The 19917-nt window shown below is 44.0% G+C and overlaps 1 protein-coding gene across 10 annotated transcripts in view; it reads left to right on the top strand.

Annotated features, from left to right (window-relative positions):
• Window positions 1–19917, top strand: part of LOC137372031 (myosin light chain kinase, smooth muscle-like) — a 433121-nt gene that overhangs the window by 235003 nt on the left and 178201 nt on the right. For all 10 annotated transcript variants that reach the window (XM_068035330.1, XM_068035322.1, XM_068035326.1 and 7 more), the window contains one exon: window positions 2488–2640. In XM_068035330.1, the coding sequence (XP_067891431.1) occupies window positions 2488–2640 (153 nt within the window). The remainder of the gene's footprint in view (window positions 1–2487; window positions 2641–19917) is intronic.

Genomic DNA, 19917 nt, shown 5'->3' with positions numbered 1-19917 from the left:
GATATTTACTTTCAAAAATAATTTTAAAATTTGTTTTAGTTCGACCTGCTTTATAGTTCCTTATATTCCTTTGCTCTAGGTACCACCAGAAGTTTTCCCTCAAGTTCAGGTCACATGAAACAGTTTGTTCTTACCAATAAAGCCTGCCAAAAGTAAATTGGACAGTTCCGCTATTCAGTGCAGGAATATCTTTATAGTTCACAGCAGTTCACAGACTTGGATGGTTTGGTTGAACTCTTACAGGACAGGCAGACATTACAAATAACAGATGGCCCTGTTTTCAGACAAAAATGAATACAAAAATGGATTACAACCACACAATGCAAGTGTTTGAGCTATGAGTGATCATTTTAAAGATTAAATTTCAACTCCAGCAGGGGCACAAAACAGGCATCAGCATAAGTCAACAAAAAGGAAAATGGAGAAACAAAGAAGGAATCAAGACAGTACTTCTAGAAAAAATGTTTTCCCAGTTCAAAGACATGTGACAGACGTGGCAGGGAAGTGAGGACATAACATATAATGTTAAGGTGCATGTTTCTGGTGATATTCCAGATGATTTAAGTAGCTAGTTACATGACCAGGAGTTTAAAACCCTTGAGCAGCTACATATGCCCTCATCATTTTATGGCCTTGCAAGCACAGGTAACTGCCCCATGTCTGGGAGGCCCACATACAAACCCCTCAGCAAGTCATGTGCTGGACACAGACTGGGAGAGGCTGGAGGGGAACAGTTAAGCAAAGTCAGAGATCTGAAGACACTGAAATCAGGTGTTCTAAATGTGGTAAAGTAGATCATGAGTGAACCACTGCTGGCCTTTAAGGAATCCTGTGATGCAGACTGAGAGACCACGTAAGTTTGAAAAGTGTGAAGTACCCAGGTATGTAGTGACTGCTGATGTACAGGCAGATTGACTCCGACCATCATTTAATCAGCCTGAGTGGGACACATGTAAAGGGGAGAAGGGTACAAGACACTGGCTTCTAGCTTACAATGAGACATGGCAGCCTGATGCGGGACAGCCGTCCTGTGAAGGACAAAGTTGCCCACATTCTGCGGCTACAAATGATCACAGATATACTTAGGGGTCCATGTACAGAAATGATTAAAAGCTAGTGGACAAGTATGAAAATAATTAAAAAGGCTAATGCAATGTGGGGCTTTATCTCAAAGAGGGCTGGAGTACAAAGGGGCAAATGTGGTATTTATGTGGTAAATAAGGGATTATTTGTTAATGTTATTTATGTGGTCTTCAGAAGGCATTTGATAAAGTTCCACATAAGAGACTAGGAATAACAGAGCACATACAAATGGAGGCAATCTATTGACATGGATAAGGATATTTGAGAGAGAGTATAGATAATGGGTATATACTCCAGTTGGCAGGATGTAACTAGTGCTATCCCCCAGGGATCTGTACTGGGCCCTCAGCTTTTCATTATATTTGTAAATGACTTCGATGAAGGAATAGAGAGCCACATATTCAAATTTGCTGACACCACTCAGTTAGGTGGCACAGTAAATAGTCTAAATTATGAGGACAGGATGCATACACTAGGCTTTTATTCCCTTGAGTATAGAAGACTAAGGGGTGATCTAATTGAGGTGTTTAAAATTATCAAAGGATTTAATAGGGTAGATAGACACTATTATGTGTAGATAGAGAGAAACTATTTCATCTGGTGGGAGAGTCCAGAATAAAGGTGCATAAACTTTAATTAAAGCTAGGTTGTTCAGGGGTGATGTCAGGAAGCACTTCTTCACACAAAGGGTAGTGGAAATCTGGAACTCTGTCCCACAAAAAGCTGTTGAGGCTAAGTCTGTTAAAAATTTCAAAACAGAAAGTTGTAGATTTTTATTAGGTAAAGATATTATGGGTTATGGAACCAAGGCAGGTAAATGGAGTTAAGATATAGATCAACCGGGATCTAATTGAACAGCGGAACAGGCTCAAAGGACTGAATGGCCTATGATGCTGCCTGTAACTAGAGTTTGGCTGGAATATTTTGATTATGCAGGGTTCACGGATGTGGGAGCTTATTTATCCATGATGTTCAATGTTTTAACAGGGAAGGTCTTGGAAACAAAGAGGATTATAGACAAGCTGCACAGGAAAGATCAAAGTGATGTAGCACAGGTCATTAGTCCAATGCAGACAGCTACAGATAATACAGCCTGAAGGAGCTAGAAGACATTCAGCTTGTCAATAATGCCTAAGGCCTCAGATAGAGACAGGCAGAAGTCTCCAGCCTCACCTTGAAAACAATTTAACAGGGTACCATATCATGAGAGAGTGTGTTCAAATACCAGCAGTACATGCGTATCAGGGAAGCAATTATGTATCTAACTGCTCAAGGAGGAGAGTGGGGCTTGTGGTACACCGCCATTGGCAGGACACAGCATAATAGTTTAATGAAACAGCTGCATGGTATTTTTTGAGGATGATGTGTTCTATAGTTTCAAATTTCTCTCTCTTTCATCCACAGATAAACCCATTCAGTATGCTCACAGCACATTTGAAAATGATGTCGCAAAATTATCCATACAAGATGCTTTGCCAGAAGATGATGCTATTTATACCTGCGTAGCAGAGAACAAATTTGGAAGAGTATCTTGCTGTGCTAAAGTGACAGTAAAAGGTAAGACAGTCTTTAAAAATCCACTTGCTAAAAGATGTGGTGAAGATGATAATCTTATGAACTACGTTGCCTAAGCATTCCACATGAGAGTAGTTAGACCATCATCCTATATCAACTTCTATTATTTCAGCTTAGCTCAAACATTGGCCTGCAATTTTCTGGAGTGGGGCATCTTGCTGCATTGCTTAGATTTTTCTCCTTACCCTTTAGCTCAAAAAATTTTGCCTTGCAAGTTTCTGGAAGTACGAGCTGATAACATTACCAATGGGGCATCAGGAAGCTCGGTGAACGATGGAACCAATATTGCCTTAATCAATGAGATTTAAGGATAGCGAAAGAAACAGAGGAATGGCAGAGAAGGGAGTGGGGTGAATCAGAGTCAATCAGATAGGGAAAGAGAAATAAAGAGGGAGAGAAAAAATTGTTTAAGAGATAAGAAAAAAAGCAACAGAAAGAAAAAGTAAGAAAACAATGTAAATTTTAAATTTAAAAAATCACTATGAACAATTTTCTACCTGTAGGAATGAGACCACATAGTTTCAACTGTTCCCTTCTTGGGCTAGAGAGATTCAGTGACATTGCAGGAACATAAACCTCATCATTGAAAAGGTCCTTATGCTGTTAAGTACCAGACCTAACTTTCTGCGGCAAGTTTAATTGGTAATTAATGTACACATGCAGCAATGCCTTGAAACGCACGTGGAGGTTGACAGCAAGTGCCATTTTCACAAGGCTAACAATAGAGTGGGAAGATCATCCAGCAACTTGTGGCAATTCACAATCTCTTCCTCGCCACAAGTTGCTAGGCGATTTACGCATTAATAATGTCAAATGCATTAAACTTGCCCTTATTTTGGCAGCAAATTCTGGCCTAAATTGTCATTGAGGCTAGACATTGAATATTTTGTATAGTTTAATCTTGCAAGCAAAGCCAAACTTTGAATAAAAGTCATACCTCTCCAACTTGGGTTCCTCAGTGCTTGCACTGAGAGTAGAGATAGGTAACTCATGCCCAAGCTCTGAATTAGTCACAGTTAATTGTGTGAGTATGGCATTGGCTGTTAATGTATAACTATTTTTGATTTTCCTTTTGGGGAAAATCCTAGTTTTAATTAACATTTCTGCAAGATATAACCAGGAAAGATCAAAAACTTAGTCCACAAGAAATCACAAGGAAAAAATACATTTTATTACTGCATGATACAACATAATATAACTGACTGGAGCACACCACTGGCTGACCCTTCTTTTTTAATATAAATTTGTTACAGCCTTTCTCTTACTCTTCCTTGTTTACATGTTAATTTAAACATATAAATATTTATAAGTCCTTGCATTGCAGCAGTAGCTCATACAAATCTAGCTTACTCCCAGACTTACCAAAGACCATATTTAGAATTATGCTTTGTCTTAGTTGCAAAGCTCACAAACTTAACGTGCACCTCTATACAAACTTTCAAAAGCACATCCCACTGATTGAGGTCAAAGCTGTAAACTTTTTATAGTGTAAAAAAAAACACCTTGTTTATCATTCTAAATCCTTTTCAAAAGCTTATTTATAGCTGTAGTTTTCTGGCGGCCTGATTCCACTTCAAATTGCTACAAAGCGTTCTCAGAATACCAGCACTTTCCCACATAATGCCCGAGATTTAACTGAGCTCCTGACGTCGGGCTCCATGGTCAGAGGGGGGCCGGAAGATCATTCCGGCAGCAGCCTGCCATGGAGTCCGATGCCGGGAGTGCCGGGCCCGATCTTCTCGGCAGCGGCGAGGATCCCTGGCGGCCCCTGCCACTGGGCAACAGGACCTGGATTAACATATTTAAATTAATGAAATGAATACATTTAAATAAAATCAAAAGCGATCATATCTTCTTCCGAGTGGCGGCCAGCATTCACACGCCTTCACTTTCCCGTCCAGGAGGGGAAGGAGGGACCTTATGATTTTTAGTGCAGTGGGTTGGGGGGTGGGGGTGGGGGGGGGGGGGAGGGAGACCTCTGCACTTTGATTGGTTTGTGGGGGGGAAGGTCAAGTGTTGAAGGTAAGTGTTTTGGTGGGGGGGGGGGGGTGTGGGGGAGAGGACAAATGTTGAACTTAATTGTTTTTGTTAGGGGGGGGGGGGGATAGATTTATCAGCAGTACAGTGGAGAGGTTAACTCTTTAAAAATATAAATGACCCAGCAGTGCTGACTGCCTTTTAAAAATGGTGCCACGCCTGCGCACAGACAACTGAGCCATTCCTGGCGTCAGACAACCCGCCCCCTCTACGTGATTTTGAGGGGGGGGCGGGCGGCCCGACCGGCTCATTATCCTGGGCCACCATGGGGAAGATTGTGGCGGCATGGCAGCATGTGGCCCTTGGCCTGTGTCCAGGTACTACTTTATAGCTCCTCATAGCTTACTAGTTTGTGGTCTTTTACAGGCAACCTTAGTCCACCTCCTAAAATGTGTAGCATGGTGCTTTAAAATTATTTTTATTCAAAATAATGAGCCACATTTAGTTAATAGCCTAACAGTGTGCAAAAATGAAATTAGCGATCCTAACATGATTGGGTTCAGCATTGTATTTGAAAGGGAGAAACATGAAACAACACTGAGATTCCAGATGTAGATGAGGCTGACTTCAATACATTGAGACAGTGACTGGCCACATTAAACGGGAAAATCTGTTAATGGATAAATTGACAGAAAATTGAATCTATCTGGCTCAGAGTCATTGTGCTTATTTTTCCCAGACCTGCGGGAGGTGGCTTTGGGGAAGGGGGAGAGGCAAACAAAATTCAATCAACCCATGTTGGGCCGGAACCGCAACATGCTTCCTCCTCCTTGTGCTTTTCCCAGCGGCAGGCTCCCAGCAGCAATAGCTACCCACCAGGCAATGGCAGGTAGCCTAATTTCCTTTTTCACTTCACAACTGCACTTTCTATACTCCTCTAGGCTTTCTAAAGTATTAATTTTTTTGTGAGAGTCAGAAGCTTTCTTTATCTGCTTAACCTTACCCTATATGCTTCCAGATAACCAGGGAGCTCTAGATTTGGCCATACCACCCTTTATCTTTGTGGGGGCCCACTGTGCCTGTAGAATCTCGCTTTTGAATGCCTCCCATTGGTTTGCCACTGATTTTCCTTCAAATAGCTGCATCCAGTTCACTTTCGCCGGATCACCTCTCCACTTCGTAAAATTTGCCTTCCCCCAATTTGGAACCTTTACTCCTTTTCTATGATTATGCTAAAACTAACTGTATTATGGTCACTATCTCCAAAATGGTCACCCACTGCTACTTCATCTACTTGCTCAGCTTCATTACCGAAGACTAAATCTAGAATTGCGCCCCCTCTCACTGGGCTTGTTATGTGCTGGCTAAAAAAGTTCTCTTGAACGCAGTTCAAGAATTTTCTGCCCCCATGCCCTTCACACTCTGTAAGTGTAGGATTATGAAATAGAAAAAGATTTAAGACTGTAATAGGAGTTGGGCATAGTTTCCTTAGCAACAGCTGTGATGTGATAGATTGTATAAATGCAAAGGAAAGGCAGAATAATTTTAATGGGGGATTTTAACCTTCATATAGATTAGGATAAGCAGACTAGCACATGTCAGAAAGGTAGTGAATTTCTTGTGTGTTTTCAGGTTAGTTTTCTGCAACAATATGCCCTGGATCCAACAAGGGAGCAGGCCATATTATATTCAGTAATGAGTAATGAGCTAGATTTAGCCTAAAGGTGCTTGAGCATTTATCTAATAGCAACGACAGTATCCAGATTTGGCTGGACAACATAAAGCACTATTGGGTCTTGTTCTTTTCTGCGAAAACTGCACTCTATTTCAGGATCACCCTGGAATGCAAAGGTAACCCCGGCTTCTTTTCTGTATTGCAAACTGTCTCCTCCACCCTCACGTCCAACAACAAGTGTAAGCAGCTCATGGATTTCTTTGTCACTAAGGTTGAAACCATCCTATTAGCTGCCTCTGCCACTTCCCTCCCTTCCACTATCCGCTGGGCCAAACTTTCTCTAAAGCACCTCCCTGCCATTGCCCTGAACTCACATCTTTCACTAGTTTCTCTCCTCCATCCCCTCATGACATTTCCGAGCTCATCTTGTCCATGAGACCCATCTCCTGCTCTCTCGACCCTATTCCCCCTAAAGCATCCAACTTCCTATCCTAGCTCCCATGTTAGCTGACATTGTTAACAGATCTCTGTCCTCGGGTTCTGTCCCTCTGTCCTTTAAATCTGCCATCATCAGCCATCTCCTCAACAAGTCAACTCTTGACTTTGCATAACTATTGCTCCAGCTCCAACCCCCCTTTCTTCTCCAAAGCCCTTGAACATCTTGTCGGCTCCCCAATCCTTCCACGTCTTTCCTAGAACTCTATGTTTGAATCCCTCAAATCAGGTTCCTGCCACTGCCACTGTACTGAAACGGCTCTTATGAAAGTCACAAATGACATCCTATATGATTGTAACCGTAGTAAACTATACCTCCTCATCCTTCTCGACCTGTCTGCAGCCTTTGACACGATTGATCACATCATCCTCCTTCAAAACCTCTCCACTCTAATCCAGCTGGGTAAGACTGCCATTCTTATCTATCGAATTGTAGCCAGAGAATCACTTTCAATGGCTTCTCTCCTTACTACGGCACATTTACCTCCAGTGTTTCCCTAAGAATCTATCTTGAACTCTTCCTATTTCTCACTTGCATGCTGCCCCTTGGTGACCTCATCTGAAAAAATCAGTTTCCAAATGAAGCCTGATGACACGCAGCTTTACCTCACCACCACCTCTCTCAATCCCTCCATTGTCTCTAAATTATCAGACTGCTTGTCCGACATCCAATGATCAGACATTTCTTCCAATTAAATATTAAGAAGACTGAAGCCATTGTCCTCAATCCCCACCACAAGTTCCAATCCCTAGCCACTCACGCCGTCCATCTCCTTGCAAATGTCTGCAGCTGAACCAGACTGTTTGCAACTTTGATGTCATAATTGACCCTGAGTTGAGCTTGCAATCACATATTCACCCCATCACTAAGACTGCTTATTTCCACCTCTGTAATGCCGCCTGACTCCTCCCTTGCCTCAGCTCATTTTTTGCTCATTCCCATTCATGCCTTTGTTAACTCTATACTTGACTATTCAAATGCATTCCTGGCTGTCCTCCCATGTTCCACCCTCTCTAAACTTGACATCATCTAAAACTCTGCTGCCTGTGTCCTAACTTGCACCACGTCCCATACCGTCATCACCCCTCTGCTCGTTGGCCTATATTAGCTCCAGGTTAAGCAATTAATTGATTTTAAAATTCATATCCTTGGCCTTGCCCCTCCTTATCTCTGTAATATCCTCCTGCCCCATAACCCTCCAAGATATCTATGCTCGTCTAATTCTGGCCTCTTGAGCATTCCAGATTTTAATTGCTCTACCATTGGTGGTAGTGCCTTCTGCTGTCTGGGTCCTAAGTGCTGGAATTCCCTCCTTAAACCTTTCCACTCTCTAGCTCTCTTTCTTCCTTTAAGGCACTCATTAAAACCTATCTGTTTGACCAAGCTTTTGGTCATCTGCCCTCATATCTCTTTATGTCACCCAGTGTCATATCTTGTTTTATAGTGAAGTGCCCTGGGACATTTTATTACATTAAAGGTATTATGTAGGTGCAAGGTGTGGTTATAATACGATCAAATTCAAAGGGGGAAATGCGAAACAGCTAAGGTTATAGATTTAGATAAGGCTGACTTCAATGCAATGAGATGGAGACTGTACACAGTAAACTGGGCAAATCTGTTAATGGGTAAAAAGGCAGAAGATCACTGGGAGATGTTCAAAAAAGAATTTAACATGATACAGAAGGGCAAGAGCTCCCCTTGCCAAAAAAAACGGCCATGGACGACATAAGAGGTAATGGACAATAGAAAACTAAAAGACAAAAAACATACAAAAATGCAAAAAATAGCACAGATCCTGGCAAATGGGAGAGCTACAAAGAACAAAAGCTGACAAAATAGATAATGAGCTTCAAAAAGGGAGTAGGAATAGAATCTTGCAAGGGATGTCAATATCAACACAAATGTATTTTACAATTATATGAGGAAAAAGAGTGCATGGTCGGGAGCAATGAGGGCCTCGTGAAAACTGGTACTAATATTGTCAATGAAAATGAGGAAATGGTGGACGTATTGAATAATTATTTGCATCAGTAGTTACAGTAGAGGAAGAGGTCGGCATGCTGGACATCACAAGGAAACTAATATTGAAGCAAGGACAAGGACTCAACAAAATTAACGTAAGCAAGATAACAATAATGACGAAAATAATGGCACTAAATAGTGACAAATCTCCAGGACCAAATCATTTCCATCCCAGGGGTTTAAAGGAAGTCGGTGAGAAAATTTCAAATACTCTAACGATAATCTTCCAAAGTTTTCTCCATTCAAGAACCATTCCTTTAGTTTAGAAAATTGCACACCACTCTGCTATTTAAGAAACGTGAGAGAGCAAGAAACCAGGGAATTATAGACTAGTTAGCCAAGCATCTTTTGCTGGGAAATTACAAGAGTCTATAATTAAGGATAAAGTGACTGAATACCTCGAAAAATTTTCAGCTGATCAGAGAGAACCAGTATTGATTTGTAAAGACTGACAAGCCTGATTACATTTTTTGAAGAGATTACTGAAGGAGTGGACTGAGGAATGTCTTTGAATGTTATTGATATGGATGTCCAGAAGACCTTTGATAATAGACTGCATCTTACATTGCCGCCGCCGAAATTGGCGGCGGATGTAAATATTGGCAGTCCACCCGCGCAGACCGCATGTCACAGAGTCACTGTGATATTCAGCGCGGCGGCTCATTTAAATGGCCGGGACGGACCGCCCACCCTGATGACGTGGAGGGGGCGAGCAGTCTCTCCCGGCAATAGTGTCAGCAGCCTTTATGCAGGCACTGACGCCATATTTAAAGGGCTTCGAGCCCTTCCATTTAACTTCAATATTGAGAGAAATAGGTTAACGAAAATTTTATAAACAATTAATTTGTCCCACTCCCACCCCCCATTAACCATGCAATGCATTACTTGCTCTCTTCCCCCCCAAAACACTTCCCCTGCCCACCTGACCTTCCCCCCCACCCCAAGTACATAAACTTTAAACTCTAACCCTTCCCACCATCTGCAAACCAATGAGATTAGTTTGACCCCACTCCTCACCCCCCCCCCCCCACTCCCAACCCCGCACTGAGAAACTTATCTGCTTCCCCCTCCCCACCAACGTTACGCCTCGGATCTCCGGACAGGGATCCGAAGGCGCGAGAGCACCGGCCACTGACACCAATATTGCAGCGGGACAGAAGGCGAAGGCGAGAAGGTAATTAATTCCTTTATTTAAATTTATTTACATATGTAAATTTTGCTCCCGTCGCCAAACGGCGGGGTGGGGGGTTGCTGGTGGGGTGCCACCACAAGCCCTCACTGTTGCCAGCAATATCGGGCTGGGAGCATTTTCCAGTCCCCCCTGCCACGACCCCCAACGACGGGGGGGGGGGGGGGGGGGGGGGGCTGGAAAATTCAGCCCAATATCTCTTCTTAGAGACTGTTAGCTAAAGTTGAAGCTCGTGGAATTGAAGGCAAATTATTGACCTGGTTAGAAAATTGGCTGAGCGGCAGGAGACCGAGAGTAGGGATAATGGTCAGGTGCTCTAATTGGCAGGATGTGACCAGTGGTGTACCACAGGAATCTGTGTTGAGGCCTCAGCTATTTACAGTTTTTATTAATGATTTAGATGATGGAATAGAAAGGCACATACCAAGTTTGCTGATGACGCACTGTTAAGTGGCACTGTAAGCAATGTAGATGGAAGCATAAAATTGAAAAGAATTGTAGTTGATTAAGTGGATGGGAAAAACAGTGGCAAATAGATTTCAATGTAGGCAAATGTGAAGACATCCAGTTTGGACAAAAAAGGAAAGAACAGGATACTTTGTAAATGGTGAAAAGCTAGAAACAGTGGAGGTCCAAAGAGACTTGGGGTTCCAGGTACATAGATCATTAAAATATCTTGAACAGGTACACAAAATAACCTAAAAGGCTAATGGAATACTGGCCGTTATATCCAGCGTACCAAAATATAAGGGGACAAAAGTCATGCTCCAGCTCTACAAAGCCAGAGTTAGATCACACCTGGAGTCCTGTGAGCAGTTCTGGGCACCATGCCTTAGAAAAGATATATTGGCCTCAGAGGGAGTGCAGCATAGATTTTCCAGAATGATACCTGAATTCCAAGGGTTAAATTACAAGGAGAGATTATAGAAACTAGGGTTGTTTTGCCTGGAATTTAGAAGGTTAAGGGGTCACTTGATCAAAATTTTCAAGATATTGAGGGAAACTGATAGGGTAATTGGAGAGAAACTATTTCCACTGGTTGGAGAATCTAGGACTAGGGGACCATAGCCTAAAAAATAGTCAGATCTTTCAGGAGTGAATTTAGGAAACACTTCTACACGCAAAGAGTGTCAGAAGTTTCAGACTCTATTCTGAAAATGACAGTTGATGCTAGGTCAATTCTTAATCCAAGATTGATAGATTTTAATAAACCAAAGGTATTAAGGGATATTCTGACTCCACCCTACCTATGTCATTGTTATCCCACCATGGGACCTCTGCCTCCAATTAAAGACGGTGGCCCACCCCCACCACCCCCCGTCCCAAGAGCTGCCTGCCCAATCAGAGGGCCACAGTTTAGCAGCCTCATCAGCACCACCAGTAACAGTGGCCAGTGCTGAAGCTGCTGCTGCAGGGAGAGGACACCTCAATGGTGAGACACACTCAAAGAGGGCGAAGTGCTGTTGGGGAAGACACAGCCAGGCATGGAGGCCCCGGCGACCAAGGGTGTGGGGTGGTAGGTGGGGCTCCTGCATTAACGGTGGAGACTTAGGTGTGGGGGCAGTCATTCCCATTGCGGGGCCCTTCTGTGGGCCATGGAGTGCCCATAAAGATGGCCCCAACTCGAGAGCCCACCAGGTTTCACTGGGAAGTCTCCCCAAATGGCGGCGGGCCCTCCTGAACTAGGCAAAATGCCCATGGAGGAAGGAAGTGGCCCTTAATTCGTCACTTAAGTGGCTCAAGTGGCCACCCGGTAGGCAACCAATCCGCCAACTTTTCCATTGCCATATCATATTGCCAGCTGTGGGAAGACGTCAGGCTCCCCTCCTGATGCCTTCCCCCACCATTTTGTGAGCCTTCCTGCCTCCCAGCCCATTCCCAAAGGGCCAAGGAAAATTCTGGCCAGTGATTCTAGATATAATATCCATTACTTATCAGTGTGCCCACAGGAATGATCACTTTTGAACCAGCCAACAGGAATAATAATTTTATAATAAATGTTATTTCATTATACAGAGCACACTAAATGAGGCCCAAGCTTTTGTAATATAACTGAAATGTTTATCCCAACCTGACTTTATAAAAATACTGTATATTATTGGCACCCTCATCTTCTCTAGACTATTGAAATCTCCTGTGGCATTGTCTATAACTGAAAATAAATTATCAGGGCTGGATTTTCCTCCTCTTGTTCCAATATGATCGGGGAAGGATCTCTGCCACTGCTCTGACCCAGTTTCCTGAGCTGGGAATCATTAGCTATTGGTGGTGGTCTCTCAGCCAGATTCCTACCAGAAAGCAAGAGTCAGTAGCTCCATGGAAATGCCTGTGGTGCTGCAATGAATTGTGGCTACAGTACCAGGACAATCCCAAAGATTGGAACTGTCCCAACGTAGACTTCACCCTGTCCAAGACCTTCCGCAGTAGATGCTGGGCTAAACTGGAGAGAAAGGAGACTGCTGCAAGGCCTTCTCCTTCCATTAGGAGGCTTCAGGGTCTTCCCACCTCTACTCCAGGTTCTACCTGGTAGTCTTGGGGAATAACAGGAACATGAGTAGATGCCAGCAAAATCCATGAGGAACCAAAGAACAGTACAGCACAGGAACAGGCCATTCGGCCCTCCAAGCCTGCGCCGATCTTGATGCCTGCCTAAACTAACACCTTCTGCACTTGCGGGGCCCATATCCCTCTATTCCAGGCACTCACCACCCTCTGTGTAAAAAACTTGCCTCGCACATCCCCTCTAAACTTTGCCCCTCACACCTTAAACCTATGTCCCCTAGTAACTGACTCTTCCATCCTGGGAAAAAGCTTCTGACTATCCACTCTGTCCATTCCGCTCATAACTTTGTAAACCTCTTTCATGTCACCCCTCCACCTCCGTCGTTCCAGTGAAAATAATCCGAGTTTTTCCAACCTCCCCTCATAGCTAATGCCCTCCAGACCAGGCAACATCCTGGTAAACCTCTTCTGTACCCTCTCCAAAGCCTCCACGTCCTTCTGGTAGTGTGGCGACCAGAATTGCGCGCAATATTCTAAGTGTGGCCTAACTAAGGTTCTGTACACCTGCAACATGACTTGCCAATTTTTATACTCTGTGCCCCGACCGATGAAGGCAAGCATGCCGTATGCCTTCTTGACTACCTTATCCACCTGCGTTGCCACTTTCAGTGACCTGTGGACCTGTACGCCCAGATCTCTCTGCCTGTCAATACTCCTAAGGGTTCTGCCATTTACTGTATACCTCCCACCTGCATTAGACCTTCCAAAATGCATTACCTCACATTTGTCCGGATTAAACTCCATCTGCCATTTCTCCGCCCAAGTCTCCAACCGATCTATATCCTGCTGTATCCTCTGACAATCCTCATCATTATCCGCAACTCCACCAACCTTTGTGTCGTCCGCAAACTTACGAATCAGACCAGCTACATTTTCCTCCAAATCATTTATATATACTACAAACAGCAAAGGTCCCAGCACTGATCCCTGCGGAACACCACTAGTCACATCCCTCCATTCAGAAAAACACCCATCCACTGTTACCCTCTGTCTTCTGTGACTGAGCCAGTTCTGTATCCATCTTGCCAGCTCACCTCTGATCCCGTGTGACTTCACCTTTTGCACCAGTCTGCCATGCAGGACCTTGTCAAAGGCTTTACTAAAGTCCATATAGACAACATCCACCGCCCTTCCCTCATCAATCATCTTCGTCACTTCCTTAAAAAACTCAATCAAATTAGTAAGACACGACCTCCCCTTCACAAAACCATGCTGTCTCTCGCTAATAAGTTTGTTTGTTTCCAAATGGGAGTAAATCCTGTCCTGAAGAATCCTCTCTAATAGTTTCCCTACCACTGACGTAAGGCTCACCGGCCTATAATTTCCTGGATTATCCTTACCAACCTTCTTAAACAAAGGAACAACATTGGCTATTCTCCAGTCCTCTGGGTCCTCACCTGTAGCCAATAAGGATGCAAAGATTTCTGTCAAGGCCCCAGCAATTTCTTCCCTTGCCTCCCTCAGTATTCTAGGGTAGATCCCATCAGGCCCTGGGGACTTATCTACCTTAATGCTTTGCAAGACACCCAACACCTCCTCCTTTTTGATACTGAGATGACTGAGACTATCTGCACTCCCTTCCCTCGGCTCATCATCCACCAAGTCCTTCTCCTTGGTGAATACTGATGCAAAGTACTCATTTAGCACCTCACCCATTTCCTCTGGCTCCACGCATAGATTCCCATCTCTGTCCTTGAGTGGGCCAACCCTTTCCCTGGTTATCCTCTTGCTCTTTATATATGTATAAAAAGCCTTGGGATTTTCCTTAATCCTGTTTGCCAATGACTTTCCAGGTTCTCACTTCACCATAGACATTTGCATGTGGCAGGCAGGGAATAGGAGACCATTGGCAATCTTGGCTGGACAAGCTGAAGGAGATTGAGGTTGAGCTACCTGACTTTCCTGTCTACCTCACTCTTTCATTCACTTCGCTGTATTGTTCTCATAGACTTTTGTTGTCTCGTCTGTATCTTCCTGTCTCTGATTCGCAATCTTTCACTCTTTTTTTTTTCTCTGCTCTCTCTCTTTTTATCCCTTCTCTATCACTCTATTCCCCCTCTTTTTATCCCTCTCCAGTCCTGGACCATTGCCTGGAAGGGAGAGTGAGTTGGAGCAGAACCATCAAGCTGGCAGGGAGTGGAGAGCCAGGACTTGAATTGGATGTACTTTTATCTTGAGGTTGATGGTTATGTTATACTAGTTGACCAGTGTACAGATATGCAAGCAAAACATTTCTTTCATCTTCTTTTTTAGGAAGTTTATAAAATAATTTCCAAATCAGAAAGATTTATAAAAGTATATAGTACTATCACGGCGAAAATGGAACAAATTTTATTGACTGCAGACATCCTTTTAGCACTGTAAATCTAAAGGATCTAGAAATCTTCCTATTAAGTTTATGCTTTTGTACTACCCTAGTCAGTCACAATGATGTCCTCCGTGACTATCTCTCCTCAACCTCCTTGGCTGCTCTGCAGCCTTTGATTCCAGCATCCTCCGCCAACATCTCTCCTTCATTGTCCATCTCAGTGGGAGTACTCTCGTTTTTTTTTTATTCATTCATGGGATGTGGGCGTCACTAGCTAGGCCAGCATTTATTGTCCATCCCAAATTGCCCTTGAGAAGGTGGTGGTGAGCCGCCTTCTTGAACCGCTGCAGTCCATGAGGGTTAGGTACACCAACAGTGCTGTTTGGAAGGGAGTTCCAGGATTTTGACCCAGCAACAGTGAAGGAATGGTGATATAGATCCAAATCAGGATGGTGTTTGACCTGGAGGGAAACTTGCAGGTGGTGGTGTTCCCATGCATCTGCTGCCATTGTGCTTCTAGGTGGTAGAGGCCATGGGTTTGGAAGGTGCTGTCTAAAGAGCCATGGTGCGTTGCTGCAGTGGAACTTGTAGATGGTACACACTGCTGCCACTGTGCTTCGGTGGTGGAGGGAGTGAATGTTTGTGAATGGGGTGCCAATCAAGCGGGCTGCTTTGTCCTGGATGATGTCGAGCTTCTTGAGTGTTGTTGGAGCTGCACCCATCCAGGCAAGTGGAGAGTATTCCATCACACTCCTGACTTGTGCCTTGTAGATGGTGGACAGGCTTTGGGGAGTCAGGAAGTGAGTTACTCGCTGCAGGATTCCTAGCCTCTGACCTGCTCCTGTAGCCACGGTATTTATGTGGCTACTCGAGTTTAGTTTCTGGTCAATGGTAGCCCCTGGGATGTTGATGGTGGGGGATTCAGCGATGGTAATGCCATTGAATGTCAAGGGGAGATGTTTAGATTCTCTCTTATTGGAGATGGTCATTGCCCGGCACTTGTGTGGCGCGAATGTTACTTGCCACTTATCAGCTCAAGCCTGGATATTCTACAGATCTTGTTGCATTTCTGCACAGATTGCTTCAGTATCTGAGGAGTCGCAAATGGTGCTGAACATTGTGCAATCATCAACGAACATCCCCACTTCTGACCTTATGATAGAGAGAATGTAATTGATGAAGCAACTGAAGATGATTGGGCCTAGGACACTACCCTGAGAAACTCCTGCAGTGATTCCTGAAGCTGAGATGATTGACCTCCAACAACCACAACTCCCTTCTTTTGCGCTAGGTATGACTCCAACCAGCGGAGAGTTTTCTCCCTGATTATCATTGACTCCAGTTTTGCTAGGGCTCCTTGATGCTATACTCAGTCAAATGCTGCCTTGATGTCAAGGACAGACACTCTCACCTCACCTCTTGAGTTCAGCTTTTTTGTCCATGTTTGAACCAAGGCTGTAATGAAGTCAGGAGCTGAGTGGCCCTGGCAGAACCCAAACTGAGCGTGACTAAGCAGGTTATTGCTGAACAAGTGCCGCTTGATAGCACTGTCGACGACCCCTTTCATCACTTTGCTGCTAATAGAGAGTAGAATGATGGAGTGGTAATTGGCTGGGTTGGATTTGTCCTGCTTTCTGTCTACTGGACATACCTGGACAATTTTCCACAATGCCGGGTAGATGCCAGTCTTGTAGCTATACTGGAACAGCTTGGTTAGGGGCACAGCAAGTTCTAGAGTACAAGTCTTCAGTACTATTGCTGGAATGTGAGGGCCCATAGCCTTTGCAGTATCCTGTGCCTTCAGTCATTTCTTGATATCATGCAGAATGAATTGAATTGGCTGAAGTCTGGCATCTGTGATGTTGGGAACGTTAGGAGGATGCTGAGATGGATCATCAACTCGGCACTTCTGGCTGAAGATTATTGCAAATGCTTCAGCCTTATCCTTTGCACTGAAGTGCTGGGCTCCCCCATCATTGAGGTTGAAGATATTTGTGGAGCCACCTCCTCCAGTTAGTTGTTCAATTATCCACCACCATTCATGACTGGATGTCAACCACATTGCTGTGAGTCTGGAGTCACATGTAGGCCAGAACAGTTCAGGACAGCAGATTTTCTTCCCTAAAGGACATTAGTGAACCAGATGGGTTTTTACGACAATCGACAATGGTTATCATTAGATTAGCTTTTAATTGCAGATTTTTTTAATTAATTGAATTCAAATTCCACCATCTGCCATGGTGGGATTCAAACCCATGTCCCCAGGGCAATACTCTACTTCTGGTTTGTTAGTGCAGTGACAATACCACATCACAACCGCCTCCCCCGAGGTGCTATGAGGTTTGGTTCTATGCTTACCAATCCAATTATCGCTACAGAATTTCCTGCAATGGTTTCTCTTCCCTCTTGTGCATTCTTGAGTCCCTAAAGCATTGTCCCCCTTACTTCCCTCATCTACACGCTGCCATTTAGCACCATTATCTGAGCATATGTGTTCAATTTGCACAATGTATTTTGATGAGACCTAGCTCCACCTTTCCACCACCTGCCTCAACCCCTCCACTGCCTCTTATGTTGTCAGACTGCTTTTTCAACATTCACTTTAGGATGAACTACAGTTTTCTCCACTTAAACATTGGGAGGACTGAGGCCATTATTTTTGGCCCCTGCCACAAGGTTTACAACTTCACCAATGATTCCATCCCCTTTGCTGGTCACTGTCTCATGTTGAATGAGACTGTTTACAACCATGCATGCTATTTGACCCGAAGCTGAGCTTTCAACCCCATAACATCTCCATCACAAAGACTGCCAACTTCCACCTCCATAACAATGTTCACCTCTGCCCCATCTGCTGCTGAAACTCTCATCCATGCTTTTGATACCACCTGGTCAACTTCCTATTTTACACTCAACGCAAAAGCTAACTCAACCAAAACTCTGCTGCCATTACCCTGTCCCCCAGCAAGTCCCCATCACCCATCACTCACTGATCTGCAATGGCTCCCAGTGCTCCAATGTCTTAAATGTAAAATTCTTATCCTTGTTTTTAATTCACTTTATGGCCTTGCTCCTCCCTATTTCTGCAATTTCATCCAGTCCTGCACTCATGACAATTAAATCTATATCATTTTTTTGAAAAAACCACATTACCTTTTGCCTCAATCAAGTCAAAGGTCCCAGATTTTTTTTTTACCATCACACCATCTAACCACTTTTATCTTTACATCAATTTTTCTTTCCTACTCTTTGAGGTATCACAAATTCTCTATGTTTCAGTTGACTTTTGTCATGCTGACCTTTCTGCCAGTTCTGATTTGCTGCCAGAACTTCAGCCGAGTAAACTGAAGCATGGCCTTGATTGACCCTTTCAAAACTGTTCTGCAACAGAGGGCAGAATCTTCCCAGCCCCGAAGAGGGGAATTCGGAGGTGGGACTGGGAGGAAACTTGGGAATTAGCACATTGGGTCATCTACCTGATGCTTTCCCACCTCTGTGCATTCTTGCCAGAAGTGGGGTGATACTGGCATCAGATACTCATCTGACAGCAATAAGAGTTAATTATAAGCAATTATGAGCCCACTTGGGGCAAATGGGGATACTGCCGGGATCTTGCCAGTGGCAGATGGGGTGCCGGGATCTTGCCAGTGGCAGATGGGCCACCCCACCCCCTGCTAAGGCAATAGCCCGACAGGTGCCTGGAAGCCACCTCCTGGTGACAGGCTGGAAGGCCAGCAAGGCCTACTTTAATTTCCCCCACTCCCATCCCAGAGCAGCGGATGCCAGAGGGCCACAGCCTTGACCGCAAGCCATCCTGTAGCAGGGTTCTTCCCTCCACACTGAAGGCCTGAAGGCAGTGGCCACACTGATTTTTTAAAAATATCATAATTCTTCAGAGGGCGCCTCTATCTTGAGGCATCCTCGCAGTCTCCTGCCTGCCTCAGTTGCATCCACTTCTCCCAGAGGGGCTGCCAGCAGAACATCGCTGCAGGCCTTCCCGTTGGGCCTGCTGGTCTCCTGGTATGCCCGCTGACCTTAATTGGATGGTGCTCCCAGAGGCAGTTTCTAATTGGACACCTCTGGGAAGATGTTGACACCATTCGGGTAGCTGCCATCTTCGGAGTCAGGGCCAGCATTTGTCCCAGAAGGCAAAAACATTTTAAAGACAGGAAGATTCCGGCCAGAATGTCCCCAATTGCAGAATGCAGGATGTTTCTGTATGTTAGTAGAAAGTTTACCAACCAGCGTTGGAAAGACAAATTCACTTTCCTTTGATCACAATTAACATTGATCATTATGTTAAGAGGTACTTGTTGGAGTATTTGCACAGAACTTTCCACAACCCTTATGAGGCAGGGTGGTTTGGTGAACAATAGTAAGTAATAAAAATAAATTCTGAAGCAGTGAACTGTGGTTCATTACCAGAGACCACTTCCACTGGAATTCATAGGAAATAAATAAATTCCAATTCATTTTAGTGATTTCGGTAATGGCTGTTTGGGATGTGTGAAAAAGCACAACCACATTACCCTTTGATTTTCCAATAGGGTCTATAAGTTTCTGCACATCAATGTTATATGTCTAATTTTTGATGTCATTTCACATCCTTGCATTTGCACCAAGTAGGGATCACTATAATGCTTGCAGTTTTGTTCCATTCATATGACTTTCCCCTTTTCATGTTTTTGCAAATACAAGCTTCTTCATTTAGTTTGCATCTATACTCATTTCTCTTTTAAAGCAGCAACTTATTTTATTTATGCACTGGTGGACTTGCTTTGCCTGAAAGCTTCTGTGTCTTACTATTTGTTATTTCCATAGGGAAATTTCATGAGTAGACAGAAAAGCGATTTTTTTTTAACAAGAGCGTCTTTTGACACAAAACTTGGAAGTATTGTGAACTGTGAGGAGGATAGTGATAAACTTCAAGAAGACATAGAATGGTGGAATGGGCGGATAAGTGGCAGATGAAATTTAATGCAGAAAAGTGTGAAGTAATTCATTTTGGTAGGAAAAATGAGGAGAGGCAA

This window comes from Heterodontus francisci, chromosome 7 (assembly GCF_036365525.1).
Source record: "Heterodontus francisci isolate sHetFra1 chromosome 7, sHetFra1.hap1, whole genome shotgun sequence".
Taxonomy (NCBI): domain Eukaryota; kingdom Metazoa; phylum Chordata; class Chondrichthyes; order Heterodontiformes; family Heterodontidae; genus Heterodontus; species Heterodontus francisci.
The sequence above is the reverse complement of the archived record's forward strand: the minus strand, read 5'-3'. Positions and strand labels throughout refer to the sequence as shown.